The 14,856-nt window shown below is 52.2% G+C and overlaps 1 protein-coding gene across 1 annotated transcript in view; it reads left to right on the forward strand.

The window, feature by feature from the left end:
- Positions 1 to 14,856, forward strand: part of Npas2 (neuronal PAS domain protein 2) — a gene marked incomplete in the record, with an annotated part of 80,274 nt that overhangs the window by 33,352 nt on the left and 32,066 nt on the right. Inside the window, 3 exon segments of the mRNA XM_013522756.1 lie at positions 1,748 to 1,837; positions 8,675 to 8,795; positions 9,791 to 9,904. Of these exon segments, the coding sequence (XP_013378210.1) occupies positions 1,748 to 1,837; positions 8,675 to 8,795; positions 9,791 to 9,904 (325 nt within the window).

The following is a 14,856-nucleotide window of genomic DNA, read 5'->3' on the forward strand; positions in this document are numbered from 1 at the left end:
GCTCTTCTTTCATTCTCCATAACCCACACATGAGTCCAGTGTCTCGACCTCTGCATGACAGACATTTTGGGCCCTATTCTTGGATAGGGACTGTGCTGTGCATTATGGGATGTTTTGTAGCATCTCTGGGCTCTACCCAGTGACAGCACCACCTGCTCCAGTCATGAGAAGCAAAAATATCTCCAGACATCACCAGAGGTCCCTAAGTTGAGAGCTACTGATATAAACTGTTTAGTTTTTTTGTTTGTGTGTGTGTGTGTGTGTGTGTGTTTGTTTGTTGAGACAGGGTTTCACTACGTAGTTCACCCTGGCCTTGAACTCACTTTGTAGCCCAGGCTGGCCTCAAACTTGCAATGATCCTCCTGCTTCAGCTTCTCATGTGCTGGGATTACAGATCTGCTCCACCACACCTGGCTCACAATGTGATCTGCAAGGATGAGATCGAAGCAACATACGTTTGTGTAGTTTTCAGTTTTCAGATTCACGTAGATCAGTGTAAAATGATAACCTGGCCTGTGTGAGTTTTCCTGGTGGAAGGGCGCCCTTCCATCCTGGAATGTCACCCCTGGTGCCCTGCATGTAGTGAGTGGCCCGTGTCCAGTCACACCCTCCAAACTGCAAAGATGTCATCCCCTGGCCAGGTATAGCATCAATAACACCCAGAGGATCTAGCTGAAGGCAAACAAAATGTTTACAGTGCTTTCTCTAAGTACGTACTTCACTTTCCTCCTGAAAGGAGAAAAATTTCCAGACCTACGAGCAATGATATTGCATGGTCTGGTAGGAAAACATCGGTGACGGGTGTGCGCTGGGGACCCACAGGGTTACTCCCCAGCAGAGTGGCTTTCTGGTGAGGGGAGTTTGTTTCTAACCCCTTGCATCTCCCTGGTTCTCCCAGTTTTTAGAACATCCTCTTTCTCAGCTGAGTTACATAATCTGACTTTCAGAAATCAACTTTTTTTTGAGCTGTGTCTTACGGAAAAAGCATTATAAGTTTCCACCTTAAAATAAATCTCAATAAAAACTGTAAAACCAAAACAACTAAAGCATCTGCCATCTGCCAAAGGCATTGTCCACGTTATACCTTTTACAGTGCAAGTGCCAGGGACATTTCACCCAGAAGACAGAGGGACTCAGTAGCTATTTTAACCTGAACGAATTTTCTCCAGTGTTCAGGAATGCTTACACATCCAGCGGAGCTAGCGGACCCCCTCCCAGCCTAGGAATAATGTTAGTTCCTGCAGCAGCTCCTCTGCTGTGGCAGTGAGTGTAGGCAGGGGTCCACCTTGGCCAACCAGCACAATTTCTGTTTGTAAGGCACCGATTTGGTCTTATAATTTGCAATAAATGTTTACTGCTGAACTCAACATGATCTTGGGTAAGGGGAGGAGACTATAAGCTATTGCAGATGTCCTTAGTGGGGATGATGAGATTTCCGCTTCAGCTCAGTAGCATTCCTGTCCTTAAGCCTACTGAAGCAATTTCGATGGCTAAATTGTATTTGTGATGCTGAGGGCTGAACTTTTCTACCAAGACTATAGTGTGTTTGCAAGCGCTTTTCCCAGGCTGGGCATTTCTGTGCAAACTGTCCTGTGTGCAAGACAGAAAAGGGGTCTGAAGCTATGCGGGGAAGTATTCTGAGGCTTATAAAACAAAGCCCATGTCAGAAAGTGGGTCCTTGGCTTCGGTGATGTGAGCCTCCACGAAATCACTGCTAAGGAGCTTCCTGATGTTGCATTTTCTGCAGGCATTAGATGGCTTCATCATCGCAGTGACGACAGACGGCAGCATCCTGTACGTCTCTGACAGCATCACACCGCTCCTCGGGCACTTGCCGGTGAGTTGCTGCTCTGGTGGCTTTTGCTGTGCACGTTGTCATCTTTCCCTGGAGTCCTTTAGGTGGGAGGTGCTGCAGAGGGAGGCGCACGGAGCCAGGAGTCCGGGGGGACCAGACGGGGCCGGGCTCAGGGTCTCTGATGAAGGGCAGGTGCAGCTCTGTGTCACCCGGGAACGGGCATGAAAGACACCATGATCTCAGCAAGGCCAGGCCCGGAGTAGGGACTGGGGCACAGCCTGTCATCTCGGCATGAGTGTCACAGCACAGCAGAACTCAGAGCACCCCAGACATCCCAGGGCAGCTGAGAGGGGACCCGAGGACAGGGCAAGAGATGGCTCATCTCTTGGGGTGATGAGGTGAGTCGGGGGTCCCCCGGAGCCATGTCTGAGGTCGCAGGTAGGTTGTGATGCTTGATGGTGGTATGCTTTGGCAGCGGGGACAACCCCTGGGGACACACTGAGGGGCCTGTGTCTTGGAAGAGCGTGTGGGGAGAGGGTTTGGGCAGACGGCAGGAGAGGCAGCTCTGCAGCCAGGGTGGGCCCTGGATCGGGCGGCTGGAGGTGTCACAGGCCCTGGCAGACAAGTGTCCCTCCCCACTCATCCCGCCCTTCCTCCTGCCTTCCTTCCTCCTCTTCACTCTCTCCGTCCCGGCCTTACCCTTCTCTGCGTACACCCTGCTGGCTCCTGGGTCACCTCCAGCTCGCAGATCCACAGCAGGACCACAGAGGACCCACCTCTGGGCGTCCCTCATGGGCCCTCCCCCGCCTTCTGTGTCCTGCCCCTGCCGGTCCATCCTGTATTCCCACAGCCCCTGACACCCCCACTCCCAGGAGCAGCATGTGCAGATGTGGGATAAACAGCCGTCTCCTCTCTCTCGGGCGCCGGGGTGCAGCTCGAACGCAGCTCAGCCGCTCCGCCTCTGTTTCAGTTCGTACTGACTCATTCCCCAGTGTGAGCCCAGGACCTCTCCACAGAGCAAACAGCATTCAAGGCCCTTGGGGGCTGGTGCCAGCCTGTAATCCCAGCTCTCCAGAAGGCTGAGACAGGAGGATGGCAAATTGGAGCCCAGCCTGGGCAATTTAGCAACTTCATGAGCCTTTGTCTTATAATAAAGAATTAAAAATGGCTGAGGATGTAGCTCATTGTGAAAGCCCAGGATCCGATCCCCAGTGCCAAAAAAAAAAAAAAAAAAAAAAAAACAGAGAGCTTGCCTTTCCTTCCTGGCTTTCAGGTTTTTTTGAACCTCCACCCATTGGACCACTAAGCACTGGTATTTATTTACCTAGCACTTTCCGTGCGCCAGGCACCACTAGGGGGCGCAGCCACCACTAGGGGGCGCGGCCACCTGTTAGTGAGCATGAAGGCCAGGACAGGTGGCTGGCAGAGTAGGGCCGGGCCACATTTGCCCTCCTGTTGACCTTCACCATGACCCCTGTCACAGGTGAGGAAGCGGCAGCCAGCACAGAGAGGTAGCCTCCTTCACCCAAGATTGCACAGCCAACAGGGCCGGGGCCGCAGTCTGAACTCAGTCACCGGGGCTCCGGAGCTTGGTCCTCAGCTCCACACAGAATTCTCCAGGAGACAGGAGGCAGGAAGGACCAGACTGTGGGCGACAGGAAGCAGGGGCTGGAAGCCAGTGGGCAGGCTGTGTGGACGGGGCCACTGGGGAGACCTCGGGACCAGTGCAGACGGGACAGGCAGCCCCTGTGGGTCCCAGCTGCAAGGCCTGTGGGAGTCCCACCCCGCACAGGGCCTGCCGTCTGCAGGGCTGGCAGGGTGTGGCAGCCTGAGGTCCCCTTCCTGGCCAGTGCAGGAATCTCAGACAGGATGGGCACTTGAGGGGCAGCCTTTGGCACGGCGATGTCCCTTCCGATGAAATCTCCCAACATTTCTGCTAGTTTGACAGAAAAGAAAGAAAGGTAGCTCGAAGTGGAACGTGATTTTACGATCAAGTCCGCACCGTTCCCCGGCGCCGTCCCAGCGCTGCCAGCCTCTCTCAGCATCTGCAGCCGACTCAGGCCGTCGAGGCAGGAGGATCGTGAGGGGCACGTGTTTCCAGAGGCCACAGGCTCGACACACAGTGAAAGTGAGAAACAGGCGCATGGATGACCCAGTCTCCCCAGAAGGAAGTAACGTAAGGCACAAGCTTTTACAGAGCGGGAGAGACTGGCAGGCTTCAGGGTGCGTCTATGGCAGAGCCCTGGAAAGCTCCCTCAGGGAGAAAGAACACCACACGGGATATAGGGCCAAGTTCCCCAGCAGGGACAAGCAGGGAACAGGTCACAGAAAAGAGAAGATAGAGTCCCTGGCCATAAAATGCAGAGCTGGGTGTGGTGGTGCACACCTGCAATCCCAGCATTCAGGAGGCTGAAGCAGGAGGATCACTGTGAGTTTGAGACCAGCCTGGGCTATGTAGTGAATTCAAGGTCAGCATGAACAACAAAGGGAGACCTTGTCTCAAAAAACAAAACAAAACAAAACAAAACAAGCCTAGCCTGCCTCCACTGTTGAGGACCCCACCTGGTCCAGGTGTTTCTCAGGTGGCTCCAGAGCAGGGCATGCCCAGCAGGTGTGCATCGTGGGTTAGAAGAGTCTAGGTCAGGTCTCTGTATTTATACAAAACTTTTTATGCTTTCTGATTTTTATATGCATACATACAGATGTGCGCTTAAAACATATGCCCAGTATTTAACTTAACGGCTGAGCTAGAACAAGTGGGCAAATCATCGCGGTGGTTAAGAACTAGAACAGGGCCAGGCCAGGCGTGGTGGCACACACTTCTACCCACAGCACTCTGGGAGGCCGAGGCAGGAAGATGGCAAGTTTGAGCCCCGCACCTGGGCAACTTAGTGCCCCATCTCAAAATTTAAAAAGAGCAGGAGTGTGTCTCAGTACAAAGGCCTTAAGTTCAGTCCCAGGGTGGAAAAAAAAAAAAAGGAAAGAAAAAAAAAAAACCAGGGCCAAGACCACAGAAGCTCCATTGCTTCTTTCCCATCACCTTCAGCTTCCACGCATGTGCCACCAACAGACCGGGTCTGTTTTCCTGATTTTTAAAACTGTCTTTGTAGTTTTACCAACTTTGAATTAATCACTAAGCTATAATTAGGAGATAAGTATCCCTTATGCAAAATGCTTTGAACCAGACGTGTTTTGGATTTGGGATATTCCAGCTATTGGAATGTTTGCATATATTTACATATGCTTAGGTATTTGCATAATGAGCTACCTTCAGGATGGCACCCAAGTCTCAACACAAAATGCATTTATGTTTCCTGTACACCTTACAGGCACAGACTGAAGGTAACTTTGTACAATATTTTTAAGAGTTTTGCGCATGAAAGAGCTTCCTGCCGTGGAATTTTCCACTTGTAGCATCAGGCCAGCCTCCAGCAGCTTTGGATGGTGGATGTCTGCATTACAGACGCTTTGCCTGCACTGCCCCTTGCCTGACACCACGGAAGTCCTCTTCCGTAGTGGAGACAGACTCGAGACTACTCCTTGTGCTCCGTGCCGCGGTCCCAGGTTCTGTCACAGCGCGGTGTTCTCGTACCTCGGATTCCACCGCAGCAATGTGCTACCATCCCTGCACCTGTTGCAGGGGGGACCTGGGAAAGTGCTGCCGCATCCATCTGCCTTCCTGATGGGTGGTACCAGCATCCCCCAGCGAGCCGCCTCCAGAGAGCACCGGCCCCGCAGGGATGTTCCAGGACTGAGTGTCCACCCGATGCCCCGCTCCTGTGTGCCCTCTGTGTGTGGGGGAAGGATGCGGGCACTGAAAATCGAACCCAAGCTGTCTCCCTGAGCTATGTCTCCAGCCCTTTTTTATTTTTTAGGTTGAGATAGGGTCTCTCTAAATTGCCCAGGTTGAGCTCAAACTTGCTATCCTCCTGCCTCAGCTTCCCAGAGTGCTGGGATGACAGACATGCACCACTGCACCCAGCCTTCCAGCTGCTTCTGTGAAGCCCCCTCACCTGCTGGTGCCCTTGAGCTGGTGTTGCTAGTTCAAGGCAGAGGCTTCCAGTCCTACTGCAGCAGAGCTTCTGCCCAGGGACCCAAGGCTTCACATGGGGGAAACACGAAGGGACGGGTGTGGAATGCAGGCCGGGCTTCCTGGCCAGCTCAGCAAAGGGCTAACTCTGCCTACTGCAGCCTGGGACAGGTCGGGGGAGGGCCTCCTCCTGCAGCTGCAACAGGTAATCGAGGCTGCTGATAATGTGATACAGCTGCTGCAGGTGGCACCGCCCTGCCCCCCTGCCCCTAATTGCTATTATTTTAATCAACAGAGCTCAGCTCATTCAAGGAAGAGTTCAGCTGCAGATGTAATTTACCCTCCGATCAGCACTAGGGTTTAAATTGTCAACTTGTCACTGTTTGTGGCAATTTTCAGTACATGGAAATGGCATAGTAGTCATACCAGAGCCAAGCACAGTTCTGGGCCCTGTGGATTAACCCACCTGCCTACGGCTGCCCCCAAGAGCCACCAGGCCAAGGGGCCCCCAGCCTCATCCCCTGCTGCACCCCCTGGGGAAGCAGCCTCCAGTGGAAGCCTGAAAGAAAAGACCATGAGCGACTTAGTTATCATTCCAAAGTGTCTGAAAGCTCTTTAAGAAGAAAGCCGACTGTCATCCGTGAACATTAGTCATGTGCTAAAAAAGCTAGAGGGAACGGGCTTAAAATAAAATCAAGAACTCGGAAGGAAGGTAGAGAAGCAGGCTGAGCGATGACAGCATAGACTTAGGGAGGGCTTGGTAGGGCTGCTGTCCATGGAGATAAAACTGGAGCCACCCGTCTAAACCGTCCTTGGGCCTTCCTTTCCTCCCCCCGCCTTCCAGTCACTGCCTGCTGTGTCCAAGTCCTCATTCACTGAGATGCTGAGGCCAGGAGTGCAGGGGCTTTGCCAGCTCTGTGGTGCCCAAACAGTGCCTGGCACCTCTGTGCCCTCCCTGTGTGGTACTGGTTGGAGTAGGGCCATGAGTGAGTGCTTTGGGCTCTATCCTTGTCTGAGTCACTTTCTCTTCTCTGGGACAAAACACCCACAACAAAAAGGAAGAGAGGTCTATTTCGGCTCACAGTTGTAGAGGTTCAGTCCATGGTCACCTGGCTCCGAGCAGGGTGGTGTTACAGAAGGGGATGACGGGAAAGAAGCTGCTGATGCCGCAGCAGCAGGGAGCAGGGAGAGAAGGGAACAGCGGGAGGGAGATGACCCTTTCAGGTCTCACCCCAGTGACCACCTCTTCAGCCAAACTCCACTTCCCAATGGCAAGCCAGCTTTAAACCCCCATAATGCAGTCAGTGTGAACAAGACAATCAGGGAAGGGATGGAGAGAGGGCAGTTATAGTTTCTGTCTAGATGTCCCCCCAAGCCTCATGTCCCCCTAAGTGGGGCTCTTGGGATGGGCAGATTGTCCCAGGTGAGCGGGGATGTGACCCGGCACGGGCAGAGCCGTGGCAATAGACAGGAGAGTCAGAGGGGGAGAGCCAGGTGATGTGTGGACGCTGTTGGGGGCAGAGGTCCAGCTGTGAGAGGGAGGAGCCGAGGGTGCCACCTGGGGGTGCATGTGGGGCGTGGCCAGGTGACCCATGGGCGATGCCAGGTTGACAGATGGGAAGCCAGGCTGGGGACAGGGTGTACGTGGGGCCAAGCGATGACCGAGGGGACGTGTGTGACTCTGAGCGGCAGCTGGAGGGTCGAGCCCAGGTGTCGGGTGTTCACAGGTGGCATCTGAAGCTTGAGGGGAGGCGTAAGACTGCTGAGGGAAACTGAGCCAGGGCGAGATGTGCCTGGCTCCCCACTCCATGGTGAGCGCCTCCCTGCCCGCTCCACTGTGGTAGCTGCCAGCCACACGTGGCTATTCAGATTTCAGTGAACATTAAATGAAATGGCAACTTCAGTTCTTCCGCGGCCACGTGCCGGCGGCCCCTGCATGGCGCAGACTGAGCCATCTCCCTCCTCTCGCCAGGTCTGTTCCCAGACTCTGCCTTTCAGGTATCTGGTATACCAGCGTCCAGGCGCTGAGGGGAAAAGGGCAACTCCACCCATTAGCGATGTCTAAGAAGTCGGTGGATGCTCTGTGCCACCCTGAAGGTCCAGGAAGGGACCTGTGGATGTTTGGGCCATTTGAATGAGTGACTGGCGACTCCGGGGTCAGATGACCCTCACCCTCGCTGCCCTGCAGAAATGCAGAGTGTTGGTAAACAAGGCTCCTCCAGCAAGAGGGTTCTCTGCTGTCTTGTGCCTAGCGGGCTCGGCCCTGAGTTCTTGGAAGCATCTGAGCAAATGCAGGGGACCCTCTGTGTCCGCTGGGCCCCCCAGCCAGGGACTCAACGAACTACAGACTAAAAATGTTTGGAAAAAAATTGCATGCATGCTGGACACATCTAAATGTTTTTCTTGTCATCCCCTAAACAGTAAAGTGTAAGAGCTATTAAGAGCATTCGTTACATTGCAGTGAGGATTCGAATCTGAGGTCTGCGAGAGGACTGCATAGGTTCCATGAAAATTCTGCACTGTCTTTTTAGGAGACTTGTGTGTCCATGGACTTCAGTGCCCACAGGAGGACGCCAGGGACAACTCTATACTTCTGTCTTACTGACTTATCTCGTGGTGCTAGGGATGGGACCCAGGGCCTCGTGCATGCTACACAAATTCTCTGCCACAGCCGCAGCCCCGGAAAACCGTTTAGATTTCAATCCAGGAGTCTCCCCACGGGCATTCGGATCTTAGGCTTCCTGTTTCAGGAACGAGTTCTAAACTTTCAAGAACATCCAGGTTTTCCCCTTACTTCTATCTGTCATTTCCATGGAGTGTGCACTTTTGTTCTTTATTTTCTTTTGCAGTCGGATGTCATGGATCAGAATTTGTTAAATTTCCTCCCGGAACAAGAACATTCCGAAGTTTATAAAATGCTTTCTTCTCATATGCTTCTGACGGAGTCCCCCTCCCCAGAGTTCCTAAAATGTAAGTTGCATGTTGCTGGGTTTACCAGATCTAAAAAGATAAAGAGTTTTACTTCTGAAAGGAAGCTAGGATGAATTAAGCAGGGCGGACTAATTTTCCTCATGACTCAGAATATTTCCAACATCCTCTGAGCTGTATTTTAGGTTTAGAGCTAAAACTGGAGTTTGGAATACGTAAGACATTCAGCTTTTCTTTGGAAAATTTGAAAGCATAGAGCTCAAGGATAATAACTTGTTTTGCATGTATGACAAGAGAATCTTTTTTTTCTATGTGAGTCTTTTAGTAAAAAATGGTAGGAGAGTCAGAGAAAAAAAAATTTGCTATTTCAGGGGACACTAAAATGCTAAGTTTGTATAATACCAAGTAACCAACTGGTGATTGAATAATCAGGTCAGAAATTCAAATTCTGTCCTCCTGAGGCTGTCATCTGGTTATTTATATTCCTTTTCACTTGTATGGGCTCTTAAAGTTTTTATCAAAATATTTGGTGACCTGGAGAGCAGGCAGCCTTTGTGTCAGGAACTGCACCACTTAATGAAGCAGGCAGAGTTGCATGCGGTAGCAAGGACGCCGGGCTTTTTGCAGGCCTCAGTCTATTTTCCATGAATAATTTGCCCTGTCATACATCTGATTTTACTTCAGAGGAAAGCCAAAGGATTAAATTAAAGAGAATGGCTCTGTATGAGCAGCTTTATTTTAATATAGCATATGAAACAACCGGAACTCATCAATGCCGGCATCACCCACCGCAGACATCTGTGAGCAAATTAAGACTAATTGGGTCCAAGTATAGAATGCAGAATATGTATGAGCTGTGGAAGGAAAAAAACCGCACTGCAAAGGTTAGAAGCCAGGTTCGGAAGTCGGTCGTAATGAGAGAAATACTCGGGCCAGGCCCGGGCTCGGCCCCCAGGGTCTGCAGGGGGAGCCTTGTTTAGTCTGCAGTCTGGGTAACCTCGTCTCCTTTCTCTCCTCTTCTTCCTGTAACGGCCCAGCGGACAACGACTTAGAGTTTTATTGCCATCTTCTCAGAGGCAGCTTGAACCCAAAGGAATTTCCAACTTATGAATACATAAAATTTGTAGGAAATTTTCGCTCTTACAACAATGGTAAGCTTCAATTGTCCTGTAATTGCGATGGTGTCTTTTATCATGCAAACGTGTACTTGAGGACGCAAGAATCAGCCAGGGAGGGGTCAGAGGGGGAATCCGCTTTCCGTATTTGTGTTTGGATTTTCCTGTTCCCCAGATGTGTTTGCCGTGCTCCTCCCCGCACTCTCGTTCAGGGAGCACGCACTCCCACACCTGTTTCTGCGGGTGTGCACGGCCCCCCAACTGCGTGTGACTCGCTTATTTTCAAGCTGATGAAATAACTCTACTGTGAGAAACAACTTACAGCTAATCAAAAACAGGCTCAGCCGACACCCTGCCAAAGAGGCCTTCACGGTGATATGGAACTCTATAACCTTGCTTCCTTTTGTTTGTTTGGTTGGGTTTTGTTCCTTTGTTTGTTCTCTTGAGACAAGGTCTTGCTAGGCAGTTCCAGCTGTCCTCGGACTCACTGTGTAGCCCAGGCTGGCCTCAAACTCACAGCAATGCTCCTGCCTCAGCCTGGTGCTGGGATTACAGGCGTGGGCCACCACGCCCACCCAGAACCTTGTTTTCTGCATTATCTCGTCTTTCCGGTGCCGCTGCAGGGGCGCTGTGCTAGGCCTGGCTTGTGGATCTTCGGCTTAGTGTGCAACCTACTGCACTGTGTAGGGCTGTTTTACCAGGCGCCTGAGGGCTGCATTGGCTCCGGGATCCCGGGATCCCACAGGAGACGCAGGCAGCGAAGTCTTCTCAGAAATTACAGTTAACTAGTTGTCCAAACCCTGACTGCAGAAGCATGAACTCTAAACTAGACTTCAGCGTTCGTTTTTACCTTTCACGCCTGCCAAGGGACGCGCAGTACTAATGCCAGGAATCCGGAAACCAGTCCCATTGCGGCCCAGCGCAGAAAGCCTGCATTTTGTTTACTGCATTCCTCAAAACTCAACTCAAAACAAACAGCTTTGACAGAGCTAAAGCAGCAAAGATAGGAGAAAATAAAAGAAAGTGTTGACAGGGAATGGGGAGAGGAGAGAAGAGGGGGAAAGAAAAATACCTAAGAAAAACAAAGACCGAAAGCTGAGCTGCAGCAATGAAGGGGAGCGGACGTGATGGCATACACCTGTAATCCCAGCACTCAGGAGGCTGAGGCAGGAGGATCGCTGTGACTTTGAGTCCAGCCTGGGCTACATAGTGAGTTCAAGGCCGGCCTGTGAGACCCTGTCTCAAAATAACCAAAAACCAGAAATGAAGGGGAGGGCAGGTAGGAGAGACGGGAAGCGAGGACAGTACTCATTTCCGCTGCTTTCCTCGCTGGTGTTCCGTTGTGGGCCCTGTGTGTTTGTTATCCAGGCCAAGCAGCCCGACAGCCCACGAGAACCACCCAAAGCGCTGGCCTCACAGTGCTGATGCCAACCCGGATTTTTCCTTCAACCTCAAACGACCCCCTGTGGTGTGTTATTTGCATAAATGCACAGGCTTTGTTTAAATGGCTTCAACTCCATGCTAAATGTTGTGCGCCCACCAGAGTGATGTTCTTGCTCTGTTCCCCGGGGCTTCTGGCGAGAGTGGGTTCCCTGGCAGACAGACCCTCCCAGGGCTCCAGAGGCCTGAGTGGCAGGAAGGATTAGGGAGCCCGCTTCCCAAAGGGGGCGTCACATCTGGGCAAAGCAAAACAATGCCCAGGTGTGACCACGTCTCATCCCACTCACCCGAAAGGCTTGCCCCAAATTCAGAGACAGACGCTTAACGGACCACACAGAGCAGGGAAGGGTGGCCTCTGGGATGCTCGCCTAGAGAACCTAACCTACGAGGCACCTCATAGAAAACCCAACATCGAGCCAACCCCAGGCAGTGCATGAATTTACATTTCCACAACCCTCCTGTAGACACTGCCGTCTCCTGTAGAATGCAGCAGCTTGCTAAAATTCAGATCCTTGGGCCTTGTCCTGAAGATGCTGAGGCCCAGGAATCTGGGAGTCTGATTCAAGGTGTCGTGGGTTATTATTTGCAGTAGCCATAAAGGTGAAGCAACCCAGGTGCCCATCAGGGGTGAACAGATAAAGGGTGGCATGTCCTTGCGGTGGAATATTACTCAGCCTTGAAAAGGAAAGTGATTCTGACAAGTGCTCCAGCATGGACATGCTTTAAAGAACCTTAAGTTAACTAAAATAAGGCAGGTCTCGTTCTGCTTAGAGGAGGTACCTAGCGTGGCCAAATTCACAGAGACAGAATGGGATTGCCAGAGGCTGGAGAGCGGGAAGTAATTGTTGAATGAGTTTCAGTTCTGTGAGATAAAAAGAGTCCTGAAGCTGGCTGGTGGGGAGAGTTGCAGGATAAGATGAGTCTGTGCAGGACCACTGACCTGGATGAGTAAAAGAGGGCGGGGCCTGGGGGTAGCTCAGGGGTGGAGCTCTCACCCAGCAGCCAGACCCTGGGGAAGGGCTGTGGGCATTATGGGATGTGGCCCCAGGTGTCCCCATGACAACAGCGCACAGCGACAATTCAGAGAACCAACCATGACTGGCCAGTGAGCGGTAGGCGCACCCTGTGGGAATTTACATGTCTGCAGCTGTCCTGCGGAGTGGTCAGATCGTCCCCTGAAGCACCCGTCGCTTGTCCCATCTCCGAGGATTTTAAGGAAACAGGCAGGCTTCGTGTTTTGAATACCTGGGTTTTTTGTGGTTTTTTAACCAACAAGGTCTTATTTTCACTTCCTGTTTGCTTGCTTGGAAGAAGGTGTGGAAATTATGTGTGTGCTTTAAAAGAAAAAAGCATGACTGCTTGACACTCGGCATTAAAAGTAGAAAATGGAAAGCCAAGCAAGTAGTGTGGCAGAAACCGTAATGAGAAGGGCTTTGGTAAATGCAGAGGGGACTACGGGAGTAGGGTAGGCTCTCGGACCCTACAGCAGGGGACGCATCTGGCAGTGGGGGCGCTGCGGCACAGCGGTGAGCCCCGTGTTCCGCTGCTCAGGAAGCTGACTCAGGGAAACATGGCCACTGCATATTCCAAACCCCAAGGAGAGGGTGCTGGCTGTTCTCACCACACAGACGTGATGCACGAACGCAGCGATACGGATACTTACTCTGACGCGGACATTTCAGTGCATGCATGTGCACAGTACTGGGGATTAAACACAGGGCCTTTGCCCTGAGCTACATCCCCAGCCCTTTATGTAATTTCTTGAAACAGTCTTACTAAATTGCCCAGGCTAGGCTCAAACTTGAAGTCCTCCTGCCTCAGCCTCACAGAATGCTGGAATTATAGGCATGCACCACCACGCCTGACTCACACAGCTTTAGTTTGTGTGGTTCTTATGTATCAATTTAAAGAAATGCACAGCCCTAGGGCTGGGAAGAGAAAGGGTGAGACTGAGCCCATGAGGGCTCTGGGTGACCCTGGAAGAGAGGTCAGCATCCACCTATCCACCTGTTCACCTACTGGCCCAGTTAGCTGCGGGGGTTTTCCAGGCTTGGGAAGCAGTGCAGGGGTTGAGCAGTGAGCATTTGCAGGGAGAAGGGGACAGGAGCACCTTTGTCCTTGCCGATGCATTACCCTCTCACATGGGAAGTGTCTGGCTCACCAGGATCACAGCAACTGTTGTCCAAGTAGGACCCCCCGCCCCACTGGACACACTGGTGATGCTTAGGGTGCCATCATTTGCCCCCAACAGTGTAGGGATGGGGACGAGAGAGGAGTCAGAACTTCAGCTCTTTGTTTTTTCAGACAAGATCTCAGGATGTAGTCCAGGATGGCCTCAAACTCACAGTGATCCTCCTGCCTCAGCCTCCTGAGTGCTGGGATTACAGGTGTGTACCACCACACCCGGTTTAACTTTGCCTCTTTGACCTAGAGCTGTAACACACGCGGAGATGTGAGTGCCGGGAGGTGGGGTCAGAAGTGGTCTCTCTCCTAAACACTCGCGTGAGTACAGCATGTGAGTCAGTCCAGGGAGAGCTCCCGGGGCATCCGGGCTACATCCCATCCTTTCTGCGAGACGGTGACTCAGAACAGTGGAAACAGAGAACTTTGTTTAAGATATGCTTGTCCTGTGATGGATATCTTAGGAGGAGGGGGAGGAGGAGAGGAAAGGGGCGGGAAGGAGGGAGAAGAGCACGGAGGTGCTCTTGGACAAATACCCCAGCCCTCTTGTTACATTCCCAATGAGCCGTGGGACCCATGGAGCCTTCGAAACCCCACCCCTAAGTGCCACACAGGCCCCTCACGCTGCGGGCCGAGACCTGGGGGACCAGCAGCCTCTGCTTTCGGGGGTCCTCAGAAGCCAGGCCAGCCCGGAGCAGAGCTCCTGCCTGCACCCTCACGCCTCCCCTGGACTTGGATCTAAGAGTGCGTCCGACTAAGACCCGGAGCGCAGTATTTCAAAAGTGGCTGGTATGGTTCCAAATAGGTCACCCTCGGCAAACATTCCACTCTGGGCGTTCCAGAAACCACACACCAGAGGATAAAAGTTTCCCTGCCCTCGTTTCCCCTACTGGCTCCTAACCACACAGCCAGATTTGTGAGCCTGGCAGAGCAGAGACCTTTCAGCTTTCAACACTGGGTTCCGTGTGTCCCGGGGATTTCTGAAGCTTGCCTCATTCGATGGCTTTGAGGTTCTTGGGTGGTTTTTTGTTTTTTATTGTTTTGCTGGTTTTGTTTTTTTTTTTTTCTATCTTGTTTTTCCCCAGAGCTGAGTTAATTGAGCTGTCTCAGTGACGAGATCGAGGTGCATGCGCACCAGACAGGGAATAGAGACTTGAACTTGCACAGTTGGGGGAAAGAAAGTCTTGTGTGTCCATCTCTAGCCTCCAAGAGAAGGAAACAGAGCATTCGTTCCACACAGTGTCCCCTCCACACAACGTTCCTTCCACACAATGTTCCCTCCACACAGTGTTCCCTCCACACAGCGTCCCCTCCACACAGTGTTCCCTCCACACAGTGTTCCCTCCACACAGCATCCCCTCCACACA

Source organism: Chinchilla lanigera, unplaced genomic scaffold (genome assembly GCF_000276665.1).
Source record: "Chinchilla lanigera isolate Chin_1 unplaced genomic scaffold, ChiLan1.0 scaffold00069, whole genome shotgun sequence".
Taxonomy (NCBI): domain Eukaryota; kingdom Metazoa; phylum Chordata; class Mammalia; order Rodentia; family Chinchillidae; genus Chinchilla; species Chinchilla lanigera.